At 45.8% G+C, this 25,018-nt stretch overlaps 2 protein-coding genes across 3 annotated transcripts in view; one reads left to right on the top strand and one right to left on the bottom strand.

Moving 5' to 3' along the window:
• The window catches only part of BCL2L13 (BCL2-like 13 (apoptosis facilitator)), a 43,336-nt gene extending 30,586 nt beyond the window's left edge, over window positions 1-12,750 (top strand). Inside the window, exon 7 of one of the 2 annotated variants that reach the window (XM_010566153.1) lies at window positions 7,124-12,750. In XM_010566153.1, coding sequence (XP_010564455.1) covers window positions 7,124-7,936 — 813 coding nt within the window. In that variant the 3' untranslated portion in view covers window positions 7,937-12,750. The other variant, XM_010566154.1, reaches the window with a different exon arrangement.
• Window positions 12,751-14,269: 1,519 nt separating this feature from the next.
• On the bottom strand, window positions 14,270-24,097 carry BID (BH3 interacting domain death agonist). Its single transcript, XM_010566151.1, has 6 exons — window positions 24,027-24,097; window positions 22,355-22,423; window positions 20,144-20,345; window positions 18,692-18,837; window positions 16,885-17,088; window positions 14,270-15,423 (listed from the first exon to the last, which is right to left on the bottom strand). The coding sequence occupies exons 2-6, from the start codon at window positions 22,361-22,363 to the stop codon at window positions 15,412-15,414; spliced, it is 573 nt and encodes a 190-aa protein (XP_010564453.1). The 5' UTR covers window positions 22,364-22,423; window positions 24,027-24,097; the 3' UTR covers window positions 14,270-15,411.
• Window positions 24,098-25,018: the final 921 nt, after the last annotated feature.

Genomic DNA, 25,018 nt, shown 5'->3' with positions numbered 1-25,018 from the left:
CCCCCCCCCCGTAATAAAAAGTACAATCCTATTTGTGGACTCTGCTCTGTTTTTCTTGGCTGCACCCATCTTGACAGTTTCACAAAGATGAATACTACACTAAATGCCTGAGGGCTTTTTGTTACTTTTTTTTAATGTATTGTTCTAGATCTGGGTGTTGTCAGCTGCCCCTTTTATAATCCATTTCTCTGAAGGATTAGCAGGGTAACGCTGTCAGGTCTGACTTCAGCAAGGGTCTGAAGAGGCATGGCATAGCGGGGCTGTGGATGGAGACACAGAGCAGATGGAATTGCAGCCTGGTCGGCACGAGTGGGAGTGAAGCTGACCCCAGCAGCCATCTGTGGGCACAGCCTTTGCCTGCTCAGCCCTCAGCACAGGCAGCACTTCACCAGCACACGGCTGCTCCTCTATTGCAGCTAGAAATCATACAAGCACATTCCCAGCTCTGGGGAAATTTGTTATTGTGGGAAGTTTGCTTGTTTCTCCAGAGGGAGATCTCTTGGGATCCCTGGACACAGACCAGTTCATCACTCCTTGCCTTTTCTTTTTCAGACACTACGTTTTAAGCACAAATGCATTTGATGGGTTCCTAGTACTCCTATTGTCGCTGTGACACTGTCGGTGCGAGGAAAGTAATTTCTCTCAGTGATAGGTTATGCTAAAGTATAGTCAGTACTCGCCCCTAAGAAACTTCCTGTGTTGAGTGTTTTGAATTTTTTAGCATAGTAAAGATTGCTCTCCCGGGACACTTGCATTCTGCCAGCATTTCCTCCTACACCTCAAGGCACTCTTTTTTTCTTGGGACCTTTATGTGGGTCTGTTTAGTTTCAAGGGAAAAAAAAAAGTTCAGGGAACATAGATTTTTTTTTTTTTTTTTCCTGCAAGATGCCACTCCTCTCTGGCCCATATACAGAATTTTTGCCTGTGCTGGATGAAATCAAGATCTGAGGAATATGGGTGGCTTGCCGGGCTGTGTAGTTTTTCAGGGAGCTTTTCTGTGCCTTCAGAGATGAGTTTTGTACGAGTTGCCTGTCCACATCATTCGTTGTGAGAACACAGTTAACTGTTAGCTGCCTCTTTATACTTCTTTAAGAACTGAGCCAGAGAGACCAGTCGAGCTTTTAAGAACAGTTAAAACCAAACCCTAGAAGAATACACACAGCTTCCACAGCAGTTAAGACACAGTTATTTTGCATGTGTCTGGTCTTCTGAGCTTACACGGCAGAGCTTTCAAAGTCTTCTCTTAAGGTGCAGTAAGTGCTCTGTTGGACACCTTAATGGAGATCTCTTTCTGTTCATTATCTAATAACTTCTCCATTATAGATGCAATGTGTACTACTACTCCTATTATTTTTCTAGAAAAAAAAGTTACTTTTATCTTTGAGACACTCAGAATTTTGATTTGAATTATTATTCTGGTAAATAAGGATGGTTTTTTTCCTTGTGTGTAGTTAAAAGTTTTTGCTTTTAGCAAAAATAACTACTATAGTTAGTAAGTCAGCTTGTTTATATATACTTAATAACAGACTTATTAGAAAACAATGAAAAATAGTATAGTCATCATGAGAGTCAGTTTCCAAGTCTTGATTTTTTTTTTTTTTATGTTTACTGTCTTTAAATCATAATTGAAACTTGACAGGTGTTTTTAAGTAGCAATTTCATACTATATGCTAAAGATTGGTAGTGTGCTGAATCCAAACTGATGGGTTCTGCTTATTGGAGGAACTTTCAGATATTTTTTTCATTATTTTGTTACCAGTTTACAGTTGTCTAGTGTAGCTCACCCTGTAGCATAACAGCTATAACCTATCCTGAGGGCTAGTCTAGCACATTTGTTAAAAGTGCTTTCTGTCACTTGTAGAAGTCTTGGGGAAAATTTCTACAAGGCAAACCCTATAGGTTGAGGACAGTGATTGACTTCTGTAGCTCCTTTTTTAGGTCCGCAAATGACACCTTGACAGAATTAAACTGATCTTCTCCTCAAGACTGCCTCACATGCTGTGGACCATCCTTGTGTTCTAGCCAAGAAGGGAACTGTCCAGTTCTCCTCCTCCTCCTCATAACTTGTGCCAACTCTTTCCTCAAGTGGCAGTGATTGGGATCAGGAGTGGAGGGTGCTGTGATGAGGGACTTGCTCTTGCTTCTCTAGACATACCTGACGTGGTTCTGTAAGTATGCTGGATGAGGAAAACAAATTTGCAAGTCTCCCAAATTTGAAAAAGATGAACTCCGATTTCTCTGGTCTGGAGCAGTAGACTATCCGTTTACAATGAACAAAGCAGATAAAGAAACACTTACATACATTTCTTACTTACAGTTAAATCTAAAGTGTAGGGCTTATATAAGGCCTCAGGTTATTAAAAATCCTTCCTCATGTTCCATCCTGTCCTGAATTAATCTGTGGGTGCTTTGCTTCTGGGTCATTTCTGTAGATGATCAAGGGAATTGTCCTAAATGTCATTCAATTCTTATTACAGCTGCTTTAAAAGAAAAGAAAACAAAAACAAAACACCAAAAAAAACCAACAAAAAAGTGCAAACCTCAACTGAATCAGCACAAAATCCTAGCTTTATCCTCTTGACTTTCTGAATTAACTCTTAATTCAGCTCAAGAAATATTAATCATGTATCCTAAATAATGCCTATTACTGTCTGGCTTTTCAACTAAAACTTCATAAGCTTTTAATGAAAAAGTAGTGAAACTACCCATTGACACTCATTGTGTTAGCTTTCCCCCAGGTTTCCCAACCTCGGGTGATCTGGTCTCTTCAAGCTTGGAGAGTTTTGTCCGCGAGGCACTGACACGGAAGTTAAATTGTCTGTAAAGACAGAAAGGAATCAGCCAGGCTTTATAAGGCTCTGATTTATAGGGAGCCAGCGACTGATAACTCTTTTGAGGTCAATCCAGTCTGTACAGTGTGAGAAAAGGAACAATAAAATGCTTGAGCCTTTTAGGCCCTCCCTTCTGCTGAAGGCAGGGTGGGTGTGTAGTGTTGGTACACGTACATATTAATGGAGTTTTTGAAATATTGAGGATTGCCCATGTTCCCTGTATTACCATCCCTTCATTTCCTTACCCTCTCCAATGCAGTTTATCCTGCCCATACCCCTCAGCATATGCCCAGATCTTATCTGTATTTTGTGAGAAGCATAACTCCAGTCAAAGTGCTCAGCAAAGCACGTGGCCTTTAAAAAATGCCCTGATATGTGGGAATAACTAGAATAACTAATGCCTGATCCTCGTATGTCAATGTTGCCTCCCCATCTGTTTGTTAACCTGCTGAGGATCTAGCATTACATCATACTGAGCTAAGATATTTTGATGGGCCTGGGCACCTAGTGGTCCGCATAGTAGCTGTGATGGTACTTTGTCCATATTACTTGTTCATTTTTATCACGGTCAAATCATTTGTGGGTTCCCTCTAGAGAACAACTTTGATTTTCCTTATGAGAGGAAAGGGAAGAGTTAGAGTGGTGGATCAGGAATAGAGCAGAAGCAGAGGCTGGAGGAATACGTATTGAGGAGTATCCGGATGGCTTAAATTTCACCACAGTCTCTGTACCCGATTGTCTCCATTGCCTATAGGTAGCTCTCTCCTCCCTACTGTGGACTGCTGAGTCACTGCTCAAAGGTGCTTGGCTTTTGCCACTGTACAGTATACGACTTCAGGGGAATTCAGGCAGTCTGAATATGGCCCTAGTTGGTGATTTTTTTAGTTTATTGCTGAAAAGGAGTTTGCTACAATCGCCAGAGTTCACAAGCCCGTAGAACTGTAGAAGTTGTTTTGGAATAATTTTTTTATATGCTTCATGTTGAACCAGTCACAGCAGCATGGGTGCACTAACAGTGGTATGTTAAGAGCTGTTATCAGTTGTGTGTGCGTCCCTGTTCTTTATGTTAGCGTCAGATCACAGACGTAGTCTGGTTTGTTGTGCTGTACTGTGGACAGGAAATAAATTCATTCCAATTTGTGGAAGGGTAGAGGTTCATGAGATTGCAGGTTTTACCCCTAGTTATTTCATTGTTTAACTGCTGTTCTGAGTCTGTGTTGCCTGTGGAAATAAAAAATTTGCTGTGATCACAAGTGTCTGTTAGTAGCTTATATTAGAGTGAGACTATTTCCTACTTAATCAACATCGAGAGAAAATCCTGATGATCAAAGGAGTGAATGTGCAATCTCAGAGTGTCTGGGCAGCGGGCTGCGTCTCCATTCTCAGCACAGAGTGGAAGCTAACCACAGTGACTGACTCCCTGCTGTGCTGCTCTCCAGTGTCTGCTGGAACAGGACAGGTCGGTGCTGCATGTGGAGTCCTGTCCTCACATGCTGTGCAGCAGCAGCCCTGGCCCACGCTGCTCAGTATTTGCTCTCTTTCGATCTGGTAACCTCTGCCTTTACTTAAGCTTCTTTGCTCTTCTTTTTCATTGCCCTTACTTTGCAATGCTGGTTGCTTCCTTCTAGGTTGTAGAGCTCCATTTTGTTTTAATGGCCTGAGCTGCGTTTGACAAAAATGTCATTCTTCTAGTGAAACATGACTTTCAAGAGGGTACTGGAGTCTTGAATTGTCAGTCACTGCTTGCAGAGCAGAACTTCTTTGGATTTGTTGGCCTGTGTGTGGTGTCTGAACATTTTCACAAATTTAATGCTTTATTAATTTTTATTTCCTTCTGAATCAAGACTTTGTGGAGATCCGTAGGTGCTTAGTGAATGGCTTGATCGCTTTTATAACCTTCCCCTGAGGAATTCCGTGTACCGTTTCTGTTTAGAGTTTCTGAATGTGTTACTGAGCCAGATGATGCTTCCCACATCCAAGCAATCTAAAGGCATTTTTGAAGAAAAGTTCCTTTTGAAGTGTTCTGTGAGATTCCTTTATTCATGCACAAACATATTCCAGAACTCCATGGGCTGAGGAGATTTAGATCCTACCCCTGCCAAAATACATTACGAAATCTTGATGTTCCCAGTGGTGTCCTGTACTATAGCCTCCACCATTGTCCAGAAGTGTCCAGGAATGGGTCCATCAAGTTTTCCAAAATGGCAAGGTGTTTGGGGGGAGTGGGTAGAGAAACCTCACTCCCATACTCAGCTTAGGCTCCACTGACCCCCTTACACTAAGTTTATTGGTACAGTAATAATTTCCACCATGAGAGGTTAAAGTGTTACTGCCTTAAGTTGCACAGCTCTCAAGTGCCAGTTAGTGCTTTTGCTGGGGCTCTACTCCTGCTTCATTTGCTCCCACTGCACCTACTGCCAACCACCAGCAATGTTTGTGCTGTCTCTCCTGTGCCTGCCAACTTGCTTTTTGGTGGGTTTTTTTGGTGTGTGTGGAGATCCTTCCCCCTTCTAGGGAAGCGAGGAATTGTAGTGTGTCTGGTGTCCTTGGAGAGTCCACCTGTGTCTGTGGAGAGTCCAGGGCCTCTTGTGCTTCCCTGAGGGAAAAGTGCCTTGCTGCTGGCCCAGGTGCTACGAGCTCTGCAAGTATGCCTGCTCTGAGTTAGAAACCATTCACTTGCAGGCCATGGACTCCTGGCATATTAGGGACTAAGTGATAATTGGGAGTTTCCAAAGCTGAAATGCATTTTCCTTCTGCTTTCTAAGCAGGGCACTGGTATCGATTCGGCTCCTTTGGCATCAGTGTGAGCAGGTGCAGCTGCTGGCCCTGCTCCACCCCTAGTCACGCTCGCACACTGGGGCGTCTCAGTGGGCCAGGCTGGACACTGATCGGGGTTAAAAACAACTCTGCAAAATAAAGAATGTGTTTGTTTTTAACTTGGATCAGTTCCTGACACAGACCACTGTGTGGATCCATAAAAAGTTGTGGAACAACTGAGGAGGTGTCTTGGAATGGGAAACCGTTGTTAGGAGACTGGAGCAGAACCAACCCCCAAATTCACAGGTGTCAGGAAGGGTTTAAAAAAGAGGGGGACAACTGCTTGCAGTGCTGTAGGAGAACTATTGCGTGTGGAAGGGAGCAGGGAGAAAGAGAATGAATGGATTTTAAAATTTTTTTCGTCACATTATGGTGGGACTGTACAGGAAAGCTTGATAATTGAATGAGGAACTTGCACGGAAGGGACTTCCAGCACTGCAGTACCTGATAAAATGTTCTAATAATTTTTAGAAGCAAGAAGGTAATTGAATCTTTGTTAACGGTTTCACAGACTTCTGTTACATGGCATAGCAAACTTTGGGGTTCCTGGCTGCCCTTATCTCTTGTTTTTACGTTCTTGGTATCACACCCATCCTAGGTTCTTCTTACGCGCTTAATTTTTTTTTCCTCTTTCCCCTTGAAGCAAATCTCTTCTGTGTTACATACTTAGCAGTCCATGCATGACTAGGATCAACAATGCTGTCCTTTCTGTAAGGAGGGAATCAGTATTTTACACTTGCAGTTTCTCTAACTGGAGCCCACTGTCAAATTTTTAGGATGCCTACAGATTTTTCCTAGCTAAATAAAAAAAGTAAACCCTGTCAGCACCTTTGGATGTCTGTGCTCAGTTGTTTGTTTTAACTTAATTTGTGTAGCCAAAGTTATGATGACAGTCTTGGAAAGTGAACTCATTTAAGAACAGCTAAATTTGTTTGTAGTAAAATATTAGAATTACTGTAGATTCCTGCTTGTTGGTACAACGTAGAAATACAGGCTTCAGATAGCACTGGAAATGTGATAAAATTAATGTAAGAGAAACACTGTTAAATGAAAATGGACAAGCAATACAGAGCACTTGCACAAAATGGAGAAGGGAGTGGTATTCAGCTGGGCTCATGTACTTGTGTTTGCTTTCTTTTTCTTTGTTTTGTTTCAGTTTGGTTTCAGATTTTGGTATCTTCTTCTCTGGTTAATAATGCCCACATGGTAAGTCTTGGTGATGTACGATGATGCAGTAGTGTCAGGGAGAGGAGGAGGTCCCAGCAAAACTCTTGTAAGTGGTTCCATTCTCTGGACATGCCAGTTGGGTTCTGTAATCCCTTCTAAAATGTAGGTCAGACAACTGCTGCTCCTGCAGAGGCCCTCTCATCTTTCTTCCAGCCCCACTAAGTTTCCAGGTGTCCTGTTCCTTCCCGTACAGGGGAGGTAGTGCTGAAGCCACCACTCACGTGTTGTGTCCTCCTTTTTGTTCGTAGGGGACGGTCTTTACTTTGGAATCTGAAGAGGAAGAGTACCCTGGGCTCATTGCAGAGGACAGTAATGACATCTACATCCTGACCAGTGACAACTCGGGACAGGTGAGCCCCCCGGAGTCCCCCACGGTGACCACGTCGTGGCAGTCGGAGAGCCTGCCCGTCTCCCTGTCAGCGAGTCAGAGCTGGCACACAGAGAGCCTGCCAGTCTCCCTGGGACCCGAGTCCTGGCAGCAAGTGGCCATGGATCCTGAAGAAGTCAAAAGCCTGGACAGCAACGGAGGGGGTGAAGAAAGGAGTGAGAACAACTCTTCCAACTCAGATATTGTTCACGTGGAGAAGGAAGAGATACCGGAGGGGATTGAGGAAGCAGTGGTGTCAGCTGTCACTGCAGAGACCATGCAGGCAGCGTTTCCAGAAACCCCTGCTTCTTTACAGGAAGTAAAACCTCAAGCTGAAATTGCTGCTGTTGAAAAAGCACATCCCTCTGCACTTCTGCGGGCAAAACAGGAGGAAAAGGGAAAAGTGGCTGAAGAGCTTGTTGAACCTGAAATCCCCATAATAAGTAAACCTGTCCCAAAGCTAGCCCCATCAGAAGAAAAGGCTGCACCAGAACCTGAGAAAATACTCCTTCCAGGGGAAAAAAAAGTGGGGAAAGAGGGCCATTTGGAAGAAATAGAAGAGAAATCCTCCGCTGCAGAGGAGAAGCCTATCTTATTGCCAGAAGGGAAATCTATATTGCTGTATGGTGGGGCTGCTGCGGTAGCTATATTAGCTGTAGCAGTCGGAGTAGCGCTGGCGCTTAGAAAAAAGTAACGGAGCTCTCTTGAGGAGGAGGAGGAGGGGGGAGAGAGAAGAGAGCACGATCCGATTTTTGTAGTTGTGTTACCTAAAGGTTGAGCTGCCTGCTGTTTAATTGGACATTTGAGTAACTTAATGGTGATGGGGTGAGGTCGTTCAATAAGCCTCCAGCTATGGACAATCATGTTTTTAGTAGAATTGGGGCGGGGACTGGTTTTTCGTGATTAAAGTACAGGGGTATTTTTAAAAAAAAAAAATAAAAAAATTCTGCAAATTTAAGAACTAAGTGCAGGTGCTGAAGAAAGGGGTGCTTGTACTCTAGGAACTGGAACAGAGAGTCCCCAGGGGAAGGGGAGAGCCAGCTGCTGCCAACCCCTGGAGTTTTTGGCTTCCCAGACTGAGCGCTATTGCAGCTGTGCTGTCTTGTCACTCCCCGTTGTGCCCCCGAGCCCTCCCTAACAAATATTAGTCAACCTGAGTCCTGTAGCGAGAGGCTGGTCTCCCTTTTGTCTCAGCTTCCTCTCAGGTACAGCACTGCTCCTCGTAACCTCACAGGTTCCTCCTAAGCCCCAGTGGGAGCGTGCTTATTCTTACCTCTTTGCTTACACCAGTTTTGGCCCCTAACATTTACTGGAGCCCCATCCCGTAAAGATGCTGCCTCTCTATAGCTGTATTATTTCTGAGCATCCTGGTGTTCCTGGGGGAGAGGTGCAGGACGGGGCTTCGCTTCAGCTGCCCAGGAGGGTGGGAGGGACACTGCTATTTGCTGGTTTGAGAATCCATTTGCTCCGCTCCTGCCTGGCCCACTTTACTGCCACCCTTGAGGTACCAGAGGTGCAAAATCCATGCTGGACACGGTGCTGTTCTGATCAGTACTCTGATACCAGGGTATATTCAGCAAAGATAAAGCAAAACTACATGGAAGTGAGGCCAACGCCTCCTGTGCAATTCAAAGGATAAATGCTATGCTGTCCTGTATCATGCTGCAGTCTGTATCGTCTTTCCCAGGTTAAGCACAGAGTGTATTTAGTCCTAACTTGGTCTTGGCTGTGACAAAATCCCAGATACATAAAGCAATGGATTCTAGTAACTGAGCAAAACAGCATTAAACATCTCCTCTATTTGTCTGTTCCTGACTTGGCCGGGAGTGTTGTTCAGTGCGATTTCTTTTGCGACTCTGAATCTGTAATTAGCTAAATTTACAGATTCAGAAATGACGAGAAGGTTACTTTGGCAAAAAGTAAATCCCTCTCCCTGCTGTCACAACACTTCAAATGTGTGTGGAGAGAAAGCTTTTAAGTATTGCCATACACGTTAGTTAACGTCAGATCCAACTGCAAATGGATCTTTCAGCGTGCATTTCAGTGTCTGTCGGTGTCCGTACTGCAGCTCTGTGGGCAAGACCTTAGGCTTTCCAGGCAAAGCTACTGACACATCTCTGAGGGTTCGTGCTGGCACTGTGGCTTAGACCAGATGGAGATAGGTGAAAGGAAACTCTGGATAATGTAAAAATCAAAATGTGAGCTTACAGGAAGCTTACCCTTCATAAAGCACAAAGACAAGGTACTTTACTTCTAAATAACCTTATCTAGAGTCTGTCTCCTAATGAGCCTGTTTCTTAAGTGATCTGAGAATGAAGTGATTTTAGCACATTCTGTTTTAGGATATTCTCGCTACATTTTCCTATCCCACCTGTATCGCGGGATGCTGGGAAGTCAGTAAGAACCTGGCAGATTCTGAGGGATTTTTTTTTGTTTTAAGCTTTTATGAGTGGATTTTCTAGAACACTTCTTGGATTTTGAACTCTGTGTGTTGAATATTAAGAGGAAGGATTGTCGCATATGTACTGCTGTTGTGGACTGAACTCAGGTGCTCTGGAGTTCTGAACTTTACTGTTGATCATTGATTGCCCTTTTTCCATGTACAAAAGGTAGCAGTTTGGCCTTAACAGAAAAAGAAGCCCTTTACCATGTTGCAAAATGGAATTGACTTTTTTTGCCATTTCCTGGTGCCCTGCTGTTACTCTCATTGCTGTGCTGTGCACCCAGAACAGGTCACTGGGACCTCCTCACGCCATGGACTCGCCGGTGTCTGCCTTCCCACCACCACAGTTCCCTCTCCTGGCCCCTTGTGGGAGCTTCCCGTGCGTGGAGAGGTGTCTTTATGCTCCTTTTGTCATGGATGTGCACGAATGTTTACAGTTTTGCTTCATTTCATGTGTCGCAACAGTGTTTATCAACAAGTGACACAGCCTGTGAGGGGACCTGGTTGTTCTATGTGGCAAGGGCTGCTTTACTGCCCTGTAAGTCGGGGTAGGCCTGCCCCTCTCCTGCTCCTTTGCTGATGGCTTCTGTTTCCTCTCTGGGCATGTTCTCTGTGGGAGAAGGGCCGTTCTTAACGTGCTGTATGTCCTCCTCTTACTGAAGATGATGCACCTACGTTTGGCACGTCCCCCATCTGTAGCCATGCAGCAGGTTACACAGAAGTACCCACATGCGCTCTGAAGCAGAGATGGATTTTGTGGACACTCTGGATAACTTGTGTACAAACTGGGGGTAGGGCTGGTGTTATTTAGCTCTTCTCTGTATATGGTTGTTCTAGTAGTAGTGTGGGAGTCGGGTACAGGACAGACGAGAAAATAAATCCACACCAGCTAGGGAACAAGTCCCTAGCTTGTTGGCACAAGGAGCCCAGTGGGGCATTAAATAAAAAGTCTCATCTTCTACCCACAGCAGTGAGAAGAAGGTGGCAGCAGTAGTAAGGAAAAGAAATGATTTTGTTTTGTTAAGCATTTTCATGGTGGGGCAAAAGCCTTGATTATCTGGTGTGTTGCTACATTTAATGGAGCATCAGCTGCACCCTGTGTTTTGGTTGCTTGGTCTTTTCTTTATATTCTTCTCATTTTGGGGTCTTATAGATTTGACAAGTCAGCCAGAATTTGTACCCTCTTCTCCCCCATCCCACTGACCACACATTTAGAAAATTTATTGTATGTGTCTCTTTCCTCTGGGAACACTCCATTAGCTAAAAAAGGTCAGTTATGGACTTGAATTCTACTGAATTTGGAATCCTGTGGTCAGAGCTGGGACAGGCCCTGTGGAAGACACTGAAGGGTGGGTAACCTTAGATGACAGCAGTCTTACAGACTTGAGTGCCAGGCTGCTTGCTCTATTTTAGGTGTGAATTAGAAAATGAAAGGGTTCCCCCCCCCCCCATCTTCAAGTATATTAAAATAATCCTGAACTGCAGGGTCTAATTACCCTGAACTGTGTGATGCAACCTCTCTTCAGTGGATCTGTTGCAGCTGGCAGAGGAAAGGCAGTAGCTATATACTTACAAAAGGGCATATAGAATTACTCTCACTTGTGTTGCTTATCCCCTTCCCAAAAGTGCCTCAGTATCTGTCCTCAAGTGGCCTGTACCTTAACAAAATATCTACCTTAGACCCAGTCTTTCTTCACTTTATCCTTGTCTGCAGCACACCCTAAAGCTGAGATGCTATAACAGCAGAGGACTGGATCTACAAAAAAGTGTTTAATACTTAAGGAACTGCAGTGGATAGCATGCTAAATAAGGAGCTGTCAAGGAAAAGGCTTTCAAGATAAGGTGCAACTTACTTACTTAAATTTCAGTTGTGCTTAACTTTAAGCTATGCTTGGTTGTTGTGGCTGGGAGCTGGGCAGGGGCTGTCTTCAGCAAGCATTCCTGGAACAATAGGCTGGGAGGAAAGACTGAAACCCAGAAGCCCTCTGCTGCATAAAAGCCCAAACCAGACAGACCCACGTTGCTGCCTGTTGCAGCCGTGTGAGAGCCTGGTGGACCCCTGCCTCCTGCATCCCTTGAACTTCAGAAGATCCAGGCTGCAGGGCTGTAGTTGGCACAGCAGTGCTGAATTGCTCAGCTAGGGCAAAATAGGAATATTACTGGGCACAGCCAGAGAGGCAGCTTGAAAACTTAAGGTTTTGGTTCTCATCGGGTTGGGTGGATGCCGAGTAGGTGTTCTCAGGGTGATAATTTGGCTGCTGAAAAATACTGAAAATAACTTAGATTTAAAATCTGGCTAGAGCCAAGAAAGCAACACTTCTGCAGCCTTCTGTCCATTCAGATATGAATCAAGCAGCTGCCTGCTCCAGGTACTTGCCAGTCTGAACAGAAGCTCGCTCCTAGCACAGAGCCAGACGATGCAGTGGAAGCATGTTCTCTGTTCAGTATTGCACTTGGTTTTAGACACCAGTTTAACATCTGGCTGGAGGTGAAGTGCCTGTTGTTGTGGTGTTTGCAGCTGGTTCTTTCTTTCCTAACCTGCCTTCTGGAGAGCAAATTACTACTGCAAGAATCCATCCTTGCTGTTTGTGAGGGCTTGATTTTTTCATCCTGGCTGGGGGGGCTGTGCTCAGGCATCTGCAGCTCAAGGGCCAGGTGAAACCTATAGTGCTGAGTGCTCTTGCATAGGGCAAGTTCTCCTGATTCCTTCCTTTTCACATAGCTCTGATCACAGCTAGGCTAACACTTTGAACTGTATTTTTAAACTAATCAATGCTTTCTAATGGTCACAAATGAAAAATTTCATGAGTACTAAACAAGCAAGGTTCTGAAGTTTGGTCTTTTTTCATTTTAATGATTGTAGTAGACAAAATAATCTGAGGTCATAAACCTTCCCTACATTTAATTTCAGCTACAGTGGTATGGCAGTACTAGCAAAGCCCTACTAGGTAGATCTTGCTATTCTGGCAAAAAAAATAGAAGTGCTTCTGGCAGCATAGTCTCTCATGCACCAAACCAGAGCAAGCTTATGCTACAGAATTTGAGAGTGTAATTACTAGATTCTTTTGCTGTGAAATAGGGGAGGTGGGGGGTGAACACAGCCCCAGCTGCCATGCCTAGGTAGAGCCCAGGTCTTCAGCAGAATGTCTCATTCCAGGCATGAAACATACTGAAGGTTGACTCATCCAAATGTGTCTACTCCAACAAACAGGAGCAGACACATACAGTAGCAGTAGTGTCTATGCCCGTAGGTTACACAACAGGAGAAATTGTTTCCCAGTGAACCATGGAGAGGTGAGGCACATTATCTCCTGTACCTGGTGAAGGCAGAAGCTGTTCACGACTTCAGTTTGGCTTGGTCTGTGTAATTTCAGCACCAGAAAGGTTACAAGAACAGTATTGCTTTGACTCCATATATGGATCTGTGCTTCAAAGTGCAAGCTCTGTATTGCCATTAAAAAAAAAAGAGGGGGGAGGTTTATAAGATTTAAGCCACCACTACTTGACTCTGGTAGAGCTAGCTCTCAGGCCCATACAGAGCAGGGACTGCAGGGCTAGCTCTAGGCAATGGTACTCGGATTGCCTCTGCTGAAGTGAACTCTCCTGACTAGTGTACTTGGCCAGGGAATGAGAGCTGCACCAGCTTGGAAGGGGTCAGCTGTAGTGTTACCAATACATCCAGGGGAACTACAACACAACATCACTCATATCCGCCTCCTTAAGTTAAATAACTTTATCACTTTTTTTTCCTACTTAGAGGTGACCCTCTCTCGGTCTCTTAGGTAGGCTGACTTGCTTCCTCCAAGCTAGAGGTCTATGGTTATGCTGTAGAAGTGGGGGAGCTACAGTTAGCTTCCAGTGGAAGCTGCTTTTGATCTCCCTGCAGTATCTGCAGGGGCAGGAAGGAACATTAGTGACTGGGACAGAACAAGCTGCAGAGGATGCATCTTACTGCTATACCGTTAAGGGGGTCTGTCCCCATTTTTAACTCACAGCATAAGCTTTTATTCAAGTGTAAAGCTAAAACCCACTCAGACCAAAAGAATGCCACTTGATTTGTTAAGTAGCAAAGACTAATGGGACTGACTCTGAAGCATGCATGTTAGGGGATATCTTCTACTAGGCTTCTGCTGGGTGTAAGCAGATGGTGATGACTTGCAGGGATTTCAGATTCTGTTCTCAAGAGGCCTGCCTGGGGGAAGAGACCCTGACTGGTCCTCAAGTCACCCATTATCCAAGGAACTGGTCATATTGTTCCTTTTAATATGCAAGTACAGCCCTCTTGAGGAAAACTGTCTAAAGCTTCTTGTGCCATTTGGTTAATAAAAGTGTTTCCACCTTTAAAAGAAAGTTCTTTCCAGCTTCATTGTTCTATATTCAGTTGAAGTGAAGGGGTATGTACATTTTTTCCCTCTGCTAATGGGACACTGCTGTTAAGACCATGCCCCCAGGTTGCACTTTAATAAATGGTACAGTTTTCAAAAACAATGTGTAGACTACTTATGTGCTTTTTTCCCTTCCTTGTTCTAGTGCAGGCACCAAAAGACCAAAAAAAAAAAAAAAAAGAAAAGATGTTTTACTCATGCAAGGCACAAGGCCAGGACCAGAATGTCTCTATTGCTGCCAGCTGCATCATAAGCATGCAGTACTTGCACTGCAATGAATACTTACCGACAAGGCCAAAAAAATCCAGGTGGAAATTGAAATTCTTAAGAGCTGTATTGCCATGAGAACTGACAATTTTATTTAAGTTAAAAAATTCCACAAAATATTTACATCATTTCAAAACTTCTGAGGCAGCTGGATCACCAGTAAAGCTTTTGCCACCTTGTGTAGGACTACAGGTATGTATCAAACAACCCGAGTCCAAGTTTGTTGATCCTGAGATGTGACTGCGATACACTCATAAGAGATGCCAGGTATGCTTCCTGGTCCAAGGCTGATACCTTCTTTCTCTTTATAGCAAGATACTCTAAAGCTAAATACTTTTCCTCAAGCATATCCAGGTTGTGTTCCCTGAAAGAATGTGGCCTGTACCTACACCTGCCCTTTTCTTTACCGTTTCTTGTTTGATTTTTCAAGCAAGCACAGGTTTATGGTGATTGATACTGAAGCATCTTTACTTCAGCCTTCCCTGGCCAAACACTCCTACCTCCTTTAGGGCTGCTCCCTCTTGCTGCCAGCTCCCCTCTAAGATAGACCCGATTCCCACCCCCCCCTTGGCAATCTGTGCTGATCAACCACCCATTCTACAGCCTGAGGCCTTCCTGGGAACAATTAATACTCAGCATGGCTCAGCTGCAGCACAAGGAGCGGGGCTGGGAAGAGCATAACTAAAGCAAAACACTACAGCTTATTAGAAAAAAATACTGAGAGGGCAGACTCTGTGCCCACAGCATTTCCTCTGGAGGCACAAACCAGGGTCTGCACAAAGTCTGCTACTGCTAAGATTAAAAAAACCCAAAAACACCAGAAAAAAAACAGGAAAAAAAAGAAAAAAACTATTGTAAAATGAGAGAGGGCAAGCGCTACTCCTTACAGGTACTGGCAGAGCTGGCATGCAGCTCACACTACCGTCATTGCTGTGCTAGTCTACAAAAGCCTATCTATGAAGCTCTGCCTTCCCTTTCACAGCTGTATCTCAGAAGTTGAGCAAAAGAAGTGATTCATATACATCAAGAGAAGTCTTCAGGAATCCACATTCTCCACACAGAGGGCTGGAGAGCTCACTCACGCAGCTAGAGAGAGAGAAAGAGAACCAGCATTAACAGCAGCAGAGCCGCCCCCCCGCCGGCGGACCTGGGCCGGCCCAGGGGAGGGAGAGCAGCGGCAACGGCCGCTTCTGGGTGTCCCCAGCGCCACCAGCCGTGCCTCAGCTCTGCCACCTGCTGTGCTGCACATCGGCCTTCACCATCACCCCTCAGGCCCCTTTCTGTGCTGATGGCAGGGAGAGAGCTGGCATCACAGGTCCCAGGGGAACAGCGTGGAATGGCCCAGCTCTGTCCACCTCCTAAGGCCAAGGCCACCCCACCAGGGTGGGTGGACAACCAGCAGCCCTTCTGCCCTCCCTGCACTGTCCTATTAGCCTGCTGCGGCAGCACTCCACGTAGCAGTAAGGCAGCATGAGGGCCAGTCCCTTAAGCTGGTGACCGGTTTCTGTGATAACTTGGCACCCCTGAGCTAAGCTGAGTGAAGGGGAGGGCAACACTTCGCAGTGACACTGCGCCTTGCTGCCTGGCAGAGAACAGGGGTGCCATGCGAGGCAGCTGCCTTGTTTTGTGACATAGGGTGAGCTGGGCCCCTCTGCAGGTTGCTGCCAATGCTGCCTATGGCAAGGCTGCAGTGCAGGGGTGTCCCACAGACCTGCAGCACCTCACAACTGGGTCACCACGGCTCCACGGGGTGGCAGGATCACAGCCCTCACCGCTCTCAAATCCCATTCTTAAGAAGTCCCATGTGTGTGTGTCCCCATCCCGTGTGTGTGTGTGTGTGTGTGTGTGTGTCCGTCCTCTGCCCTCCCTGACAAGCTGGTTACTGAAGCTGGGGCCAAATGCCCTAGACTCTACCCTGGCTTGACTGCTACCTGTTTAGTCTCCCCACCTATGCTGCAGCACCAACAGAGAACAAGAATGGAGCTTCCATTTCCCATTTGCCCATTTCTCATCGTTCCTTTGCTGGTGCTGTTTCTCAGGGGCACTTCCTTTCCCCTTCCAGTTCTGCCAAGCTCTGGGGAGCCCCGAAAGACAAGAGCAGAGGCCTCAGGCCCAAGACATTTGGGAAATATGGCCATCAGAGCTCAGGTCAGGCTTTCCTTCCCTGAGGGCGTGATTAACACCAGTTTTATCAACACAGCTCCCTGAAGAGACTGCAGGGAGGAGAGGATTGATCGCATCTTTCTCTGCCCTACAGAATAAATGCACTCTGTTCACTGGCTGCTCAGAATGGGGCAAGCAGAAGCTGTGACATGTTCTCCTCAAGCCTCCCTCCCTCAGCACACCAACCTTCAGAGCTCCACAGGGAGTAACATTCCCCTCTGGCCAAAACTCCAGAGCACTACAGGGAAACCAGCAGACCAGGGGCAGCTGAGAGCTAGGCCACCCCTCCAGGAATAACCTAGGCAGGCTAAGAGGCTGGCTGTGACTCTCATTGAGCTGTTTGACAGCACTTACCATTCTAACAATGTGTTTGACAGCACTTACCATTCTAACAATGTAGTTGTGAAGCTGCTGGCTAATGTAGTTCACAGTGGTGCTGAAGACACGTTGTAGAAGGGAAGGCATTGTATTCGCAATTTTTTTAGTTAAGACCATTGCTAGCACCAACATGGCCTTCTCCTGTTCCATGTCTGAGGGGATGGCTCGTGCAAGCCCTTCCACTGCCTCCGACATGCGCTGGGTTATCTCCTGTATGGAAGGAAGAGAAGGATCTCAGTGGAACAGCTGTGGGAGAAAGGGGTCTCAGTACAGCCTGCCAGCACTGTGCTGGTAACTGATGAGCTTGTTCTAACACCCCACAGGATGCCGCTCCCCTTCCTCCCAGGCCCAGCAGCCTGCCTCTTACACACCGTGGATAGCAAGAAGGATGACTATCTCTGAGCTCAGCTGCTCACCCAAGACAAAAAGAAAGGGAGATAACACACATACCACTAGAAAATTTAGATAGCACCTTACACACTCAGGCTGCAACAGCCCCCCTCCTCCCCAGGGTTTGCACCTTGCCTGCCAAGTCCTGAAATGGCACAGGAATCCTGGGGCTCCCAGGAAAGGGCAACCCACCTTAAACATGGTGAAGATCAGGGGTACAAGCTTAGGTGGGGACTGGCAAGAAGGCAAAGTGAGTTTCATAGAAAAGCCTTCACACAGGGAGGAGCTACAGAAAGTGTCCAAGCATGGAACAAACACTGCCTTGCTCCCAAGATCAGTGGAAGTTCAGTTTCCCAATAGGGACAATGTGCGTATGCACATACTATGCTACACTATTAATGTGAAAAAGCAAGGTCCACCTTGTCAGAAGTTAGCTTTGTCTCAGCCTTATCAAAGACTGAAAGGTTAGACAATAACTTTGAAAGCCGGAAACTTAACTGGGTGGAGAACAAGACAGCAGGAGTGGGAAATGCTCAGACTTTGTTGGAATCTGTGCAGGTGATAAACCCTAGTAGAAAAAACCCACACCACAAAAAAGATTGTTTGAAGTCATTAAATCCAGCCTTTTCAGCAAGAAGGTGGACCCTCAATTCAAAGACAGCATTAGCTTGTAGAGCATAGGAAACTTCATCACAGGTAGGGAAAGCCAAACGTGCCAGAAAGCCACAGTTATCTTGAAGATGCCAAAAAGGCTCTGTGGAAGCAAACTGTGGCTCTTGATCCAGATGTGGATCCAATCCTTAAAAAGAAAAAAAGAGGGGTGTCTGACACAAGGGACCTCAAACATCTACTTCCCTTGCAGAGCAGTGAGGTACATTGGATGCTGGACCAGGGACTACATCACATCTATTGGTGGGAGAGCAACTGCATCAAAGAGGTCTCACTACTTGCTGTCTCTTCAGTATTCAGTAAACAAGCACAAGTGAAGCTTCTGGCACTAACACTGCTCAAGTTTTACCCACGTGACAAGCAGCAGACATACAGGACTTAGCACCAAAGTCCAAAGATCATAAGGACAAATACCAAGCCTTAACCAGACAGTTGATTTTGAAAGATAAGCCATCTGGCCAACAAAATGCCTCTGAAAGTCAGTCCTTCTCCACAACTACCTCAATTTCACCATCTGAAGAAAGGAGACGAGTCCAAGGAACTCAATTTGCAGGGCAACAGCTGCCACAGTATATAGCATCACCTCTAACAAATCTTCAAAGGTAAGTGTTTGGGCTGAATTTTAAGATGGCAATAATTAAATCAGCAAACTAGCAAAGGTACAGAAGTTGCAAGCTTGCTGCTTGAAAGTCACAGCAGGAAGGATGCACAACATTTAAAAGGGAAACTGTTAGTCAAGTTGCTTTTCACTCACCTCTCCAGACAGATTCTCATTTAGAAAGTGCTGCGCTAGATCATTTACTACTCTTGCTTTGATTTCTTTATCAAACTGGTCTCCAATCTCAGCAAGCTGAGCAGCAATGATCCGGATAACTTCTTCATTTACCTCAGGGTCAAACACTGCCAACACATACACAGGATTTAGTTAGGCTGTAGTCAGACTAGGTTTGGTGCGGGTAAGCTGACCCATAGCATTTTGCCCACTTCCATTAAGAACATCCTTCCCACCCCACCTGCAATCATAGTGCATTCGTGACAGCTCTACACACTAGAACTCCCTTGTGTGCACTCAACTCATTTACCAGAGACAGTGTGCAAACAGGTTTTTTATCTGTAGTTTAGGTAAAGTGCAGCCTCATCCTGCCCAAAAAAACACTACAGAGGAGGTTAGAACATCTCCAACTAAAATTTGTACAGGAGAGCTACAGCCAACACCATGCCTAGAGAGGGGAAGTGAGAGAGTGTGCATGATTTTTTTCAAGTGACTACTGTCAGGACCTGTCTCTTAAGCACCATCTAAAATACAGCATCTCATAGAACCACAGAGTAGTTTGGGTTGGAAGGGACCTTTAAAGGTCATTTAGTCCAACCCCCCTACAATGAGCAGGAACACCTTCCATGAGCAGGGACACCTTCCACTAGATCAGGTTGCTCAGAGCCCCGTCCAACCCAACGTTGAATGTTTCCAGGGATGGGGCACCTACCACCTCTCTGGGCAACCTGTTCCAGTGTTTCACCACCCTCATCGTAAAAAAAAAAAATTCTTCCTTATATCTAGTCTGAATCTACCCTCCTTTAGTTTAAGGCAAAGCTTCCCATTGTCACTTGGGGCACAAGACCTATGCAGATTTGTATGAGGGAGGGCTATTTACTGTAGCAGTTCCTCCTCACCCTGCTCAGGTTGAGGTCAATGTGCCAGCTGACACATCCTGGGCAAGGGACAACAGCCATCCTGCAGATGGCTAGTGAAGCAGGAACAGTACCAGAAACTATTTGAGGAACAGTTTCCACCACACTGGTAGAGCAGAAAGGGATTCACACAGTATGAGAACAAGAGTTGTTCCAAAATCCTAGCCCAAGTACTGATACTGCCTGAGGAACAATGTGAGGCCTAACTTAACTGCTTAATATCACACTCCTTGAGGACAGCAATCATCAGTACCGGCTTTGTGGCCTTTGTCTGATGTGCTGCAGACAAACCCCAGGGTGACAGCTGCTCTAGAAATCCACAGGGAGATAAAGTGCTAAGCACTAGCTGTCTTATCCCAAGTTTTAAACTCCCAGCCACCACCTCCACCCACACTGTGAAGGTTCTCAATGGAGAATACGTTAGTCCTCTGAAACAGACCAGCAGCAAAGATGGGAAAAGGGGAAACAAAAACATCACCTTCAGAGAGGCATATAGGATGGAGAAAAGAACACTCACCTAGCTCACCATTCTGCAAGTGGCCACTCCGATTGCCATCAGTCTGAAGTTCCACCTCATCATCATAGCCATAGCTGCCTTTTGGGAAAGGCACAATCCCCTGGCTTTGCAGGGAATGCAGCTGCTCTCTGAACTTACAGTCAGAGGACACCTCCAGGAAGGTGTACAGCAGCACACGCTCCATCTGGACAGATCCATTGATCTTAAACAAAAGAAAAAACACTGTTAAGCCCATGCCTAGGCAAAGTCCCACTCAAAAGGTCTATGCATATGCTGTTTTCCAACCCTGAACACATTTCTCTGGCCTCCTTTGGGCATCCTGAATAGCTGTAGCCAGGGAGTCTACAAGACTTCAGCAAACACATACTAACTCCTGGATGCGTACCCACACAGAACTGCCTGATGGTGACTGAATGATAGATGCCTCTGTTCTTACAAATCAGTGGTGGAAGAGTCAGCTCACCTTCTCCTCACATTTCCAGCTGTGGCAATAACAGAAACCCTGATCAGAGCTCCTCTTTTGAAACAGATGTGTACCCAGCACAAACCACCCCACTTCCCCCTATTCAGAGATCTGTGTTTGGAAGTTTTTTACCCCTGTATTTGGGAACTGAGCATTCTACTTCCTGTGCATAATGAAGCCAGCAGCTCACCATTTAAATGTAATCAGAGCATAGCAGTAACAAGGTGGGAAACAGAGATAACAGCACTAGCCTGCAAAAAAACCCAAGGTTCACATTTCTTCTCCCTCTTCAAAGGGATCTCAACTAGCTCCATAATAAACCTGTTCAGCTCCCTGTAGAGAGCCAAGCAGCTGCTCACAAGAATAGTGACAGTAAGATGGCAGATCATTGGTGCTTGCTATCATCTACACTGGCATATTCACCCGCAGTAAAAAGGCACATGCTGCCTCCACAGCCACGCACCCTGCCACCTTCAAGCAAGGCGGCACAGGGTGCCCAAATTAGTTAGGTTGAGGAAGTCCATGAGGCAGACTGATGCGAGCAAGAGGTCCCACTGGAACATGGGGCCTCATAACCAACTAAGGCCTCTGTAGAAAACCAGGAGACTGTCAAATAATTTTAATTAAGCAGCTAAGAGAGCAGGATGTTGTGTAAGCACAGAAATAAAGTGAGAAAGAAAATCCTTAGTCTGGTATGCAGACTGTCTGCCTATAAGATAAGAAAATGCTTAGGCTTATTTGTAACTAGGAAGAAGAATCAAGGCTAAAGTAGAATGGTTTGTCTTGCCAACTGCACGGGGTAATCAATATGCAACCAGGATGAAGTTGATAATTGAAAGGGAGTTTGAGGTACCTTTTGGGAGAGTGGAACCTTGCAAGGCCACCTATGTGTACATAACCATATCAGTAATATCATACAGGACCCATATTGCCTAGGCAACACTAGCAAAACTGGGACAAAATAAAGCATAAAAAGTAATTAAGTACGGGTTCTTTACTTGAAAGGAGACTGGGCAGAGAAAAGGAGGAAAAAAGACTACAAGAAGGAGAGTCCAGAAATGGAAACAAATGGAAAATAAGGTATGCGATCAAAGATCAACAGAAGGCACATCTTCCATGATCTGAGCATGGATGTTTACAGACAGTAGAGAAGCTCACCCGGTGACCCAAGCTCACTGGGGCACCAGTGGCGATCCTCTTGAACAACCCACTGGACAAGCCATCAGGTTTATGTTCAAAAGGCTTGTGGGAGGGCAGAGCAAAGAAGGTTATAATTGTACCCTAACACTAGGTGGGGTAAGGAGCACGTCAGACATTTCAATAGCCGTTCAATGTAGTTAAGATTTAAGTGTGATAAATAGTAGCTTCATAACTGTGTTTAATATTGCACAAAACAATGCAATAAATTGATCACAGTGGTGTGTCTATTAATTGATTTATTAGTTTTAGTAGTTTGTAGCTTTATCAGTAATCATTGTAGTCTCTTAAATAGCTACATCTCCAGCCTGCAGTTTAAAGGGGGTATTACACTGTGAGGTAACAAGGAAGCAGCTTGCAAACTAAGTGGTTCCATCCACTTGTCTGTATTCAGGTCAGTGTCAAGGCCCCTGCAGGAGCTCTGGGGAATATGAGAAGGGCACAAGCCAGCACTTTTTGAGACTTATCCCCTTCAAGGTATCCCAGAACAAGTGCACAAGAGAACCGCTGGTCACTGTGAATCACTGACTTCAGTTATGTTTGAATCTAACCTGTTCCATGATAGATTCAGAGACAGAGCAGTTCTTGTCACCCTCTGCTTCAGACCAGAAGTCCTTGCCCTGCAAAAGAGTAAGAAAGAAAAGGGTGAAAGGAAAAAACTTTCCCATAAACCCACATCTCACAGCAGTGCTCACAGGTCTGGCCACATCTCACAGAAAATGACCTTCCTAGTGATGCGTATCTGTGTTTCTGGAGAGGGCTGCCTATCACACACTGGCAGTCATAAAAAAAGGCTGAGAAAACCACAACTGTCCCAGCAGTAAGGGCCCTATTCAGGTGAATGAAGGGCATGAAACACCTTCCTGCCACAGACGCGTGGAAGACAGGGGAGCGACATAACCTACAAATGGGGCTTTAAAGCCAAGAGGTGGTGCTGGGTAAGGGAGGGCCAACCCTTCATAGTGCCAGAGGCTGGACTGGGAAGCAGTGTTAGCCCAGAGGAGTTCCTGAGTACCTACTAAGAGCAGGTAAGCTGCGTGGGTCTGTGTGTACAGCAGCATATTCTGAAGTGAAACACCCAGCTGACATTGCTAGACATCTGCAGGACTTCAAGTGTGCCTTCCCTCCACCCTCTGTGCAGAGATACATGTGTATACTCAGGCTTATTTCAATACTGTCCCAACAAATATCTAGGGACGGGGAAGGTTGGACCAAGTGCCACCAAAGGCTTCTAGTTACATGAGCACAACTCCACTAAGCCTCCAGGGACGCCTGCTAGGAAGGGAGAAAACAGGACCTAGGTCACAGGATCCCCTGCCCCCATGGTACGTGGTCAGGGCTTGCAGCCCTGGGCCTGCCTTGTGGCTGGGCAGTGCCCAAGGGAAGAGGCACACAGCGAGTGCAGACAGCACGGTGCAGAGGGTAGCCTCCCTCACCCACTGCGGAAGGGGAGCTGGTAGGAGCACAGTGCTTCCTCCACATCCAGCCAGGCGTAGCTGACGGCAGGTCAGACCAGCAGCCCAAGCAGTCACATCTGGTACAGGAAGTCCCAGAGCAAGAAAGGTGAGCGCAGCACAGCGGACGCCAAGGCAGGCAGGAGAGGAATCCTGTTTGCGAACCTTGCATTTGCTGCCTTAGATGCAACGGTCACACAGCTGCGCTCACAAGTCTCTGGTGCAAGCTGGCTTCAACTCTTGATAAGCAGGGCCTGGCTGAAAGTGAGCACTACCTTCCCACCAGGCCTTCTTCACCCAGGGCAATAAGCTGGCTGCTACACGTGTACCTTCTGACCAAAAATGGGGTGAGAGCACCAAGGAGCCCAAACAGATGGCCTGCTAACCATCAAAGACCTGGGCTAGTGATGAATGATCCTATTTCATAGTAACAACCCCTCACAATTGTGTTTTAAATAACTAAGTGTGCTGATGGAAAAGAGGAAGTGAAAGCAGAAATTAATTCAAACTCTGAAGGAAACCACAGTAATAATTTCGAGAGACCACAAATTTCCCAACTTTTCAAAGGCTCTTAGAAGTCCTTAAGACCAAAACACAATCTCAAATACATCTGAAATGCACAATAGCCCACAGGCAGCCTTTTAACCATGAGCTCTTTTTTTTTACATAGTTGTTACATCAGACTAATAAGCTTCCTAAAACACAGGCTTATCCTTTACTGCTTTGTGTTTTTCTCTGTTCCATTCAAATCTCTATTGGTGCTACTCACCTCTACCCTAAAAAGTTTGTTGCCTGGGGAGAGTGCAGTCCTCTCTGTCCTTTCCTCTGGGACCTGACAGGGCTCTGAAACAGGTCAGGGTAACCCTTCTCCTGGGCTTGACTTTGCTGGAGGAGAGTCAGATGTTAATTCAGGTTGCAGAACTTGACACAGAATCCCTGAGATTAAGGGGAAGGTAGGGATTTAGCATTAAGTCTGTGGCAGAACCTTGGCTTTGTGCAAACTCCTCGGGACTTGTCCACATCAGCAACATTTCTGTAGGCTAGGCAAAGCCTCCACTTGCATATATTTTGGTTTTATATGTAACATTTATTTTCAATGCAAAGTAATTCAGCCCAAAACCAAGGTGCTCATGTTACAACTAGTAAACAGTTGATATCCTGATTCTAGCTCCTGCTGAGTTAAACACCACTTTCTGAACCATCATGGCTTAGACCACAGGAAGCCTGAAGTAGTATTGAGCCTCTGCTGCCCACATACCATTTGCCACGAAACCTACATTCATCACAGCAACCTTCTTGGGCTCTACCAGTATTGCCATTCCCACCCAGCTCTAGCCTATGCCAAAAGCTTCATGTGAGACCACAGCAGTACTCTTCAGCTGGTTAAATTAACCCATGCTGGCTAATTCGGGCTGGTAATAGCCAGCTGACTTCACAACATGAGTACAGGCTGAACAAATCCCCCCATCTTTCAAGGTGCAAGAAGCTGCACCATCTTCCATTCATGCCACACTACATGCACGGAGAGGCAGAGGTTCTCCTGCAGTTCTGGCAGAAGTGTGATGCAACACAAGACACTACAGCTGCAAGTTGCACACAAGCGGCCAGATGTGCTGGTGAAACTAGCCGAGTAGCACCAAAGAGATTTCTCACTCACAAAAACTTTACAGTGAAACCTCTTCCACTCAAACCTAGCCAAACTGTGCTAGGATGACCTACTTCTCATTGATGAGAATTCCAGTAAATTGCTGGAGGGCGAGT

This window comes from Haliaeetus leucocephalus, unplaced genomic scaffold (assembly GCF_000737465.1).
Source record: "Haliaeetus leucocephalus isolate CR32 unplaced genomic scaffold, Haliaeetus_leucocephalus-4.0 Scaffold206, whole genome shotgun sequence".
Taxonomy (NCBI): Eukaryota; Metazoa; Chordata; class Aves; order Accipitriformes; family Accipitridae; genus Haliaeetus; species Haliaeetus leucocephalus.
Note: the sequence above shows the minus strand (reverse complement) of the source record. Positions and strands in the feature narration are given on the sequence as shown.

Bases quoted from the DNA above. Each gene is read 5' to 3' on its own strand.
- BID (XM_010566151.1), bottom strand. The intron at 18,838-20,143 runs GTGAGTGTTCTT...ATGTGTTGGCAG, and splicing joins CTTGCAGAATGGTGAGCTAG to TGTTTGACCCTGAGGTAAAT. The intron at 17,089-18,691 runs GTGAGTGAAAAG...CCTTCCATACAG, and splicing joins ATGAGAATCTGTCTGGAGAG to GAGATAACCCAGCGCATGTC.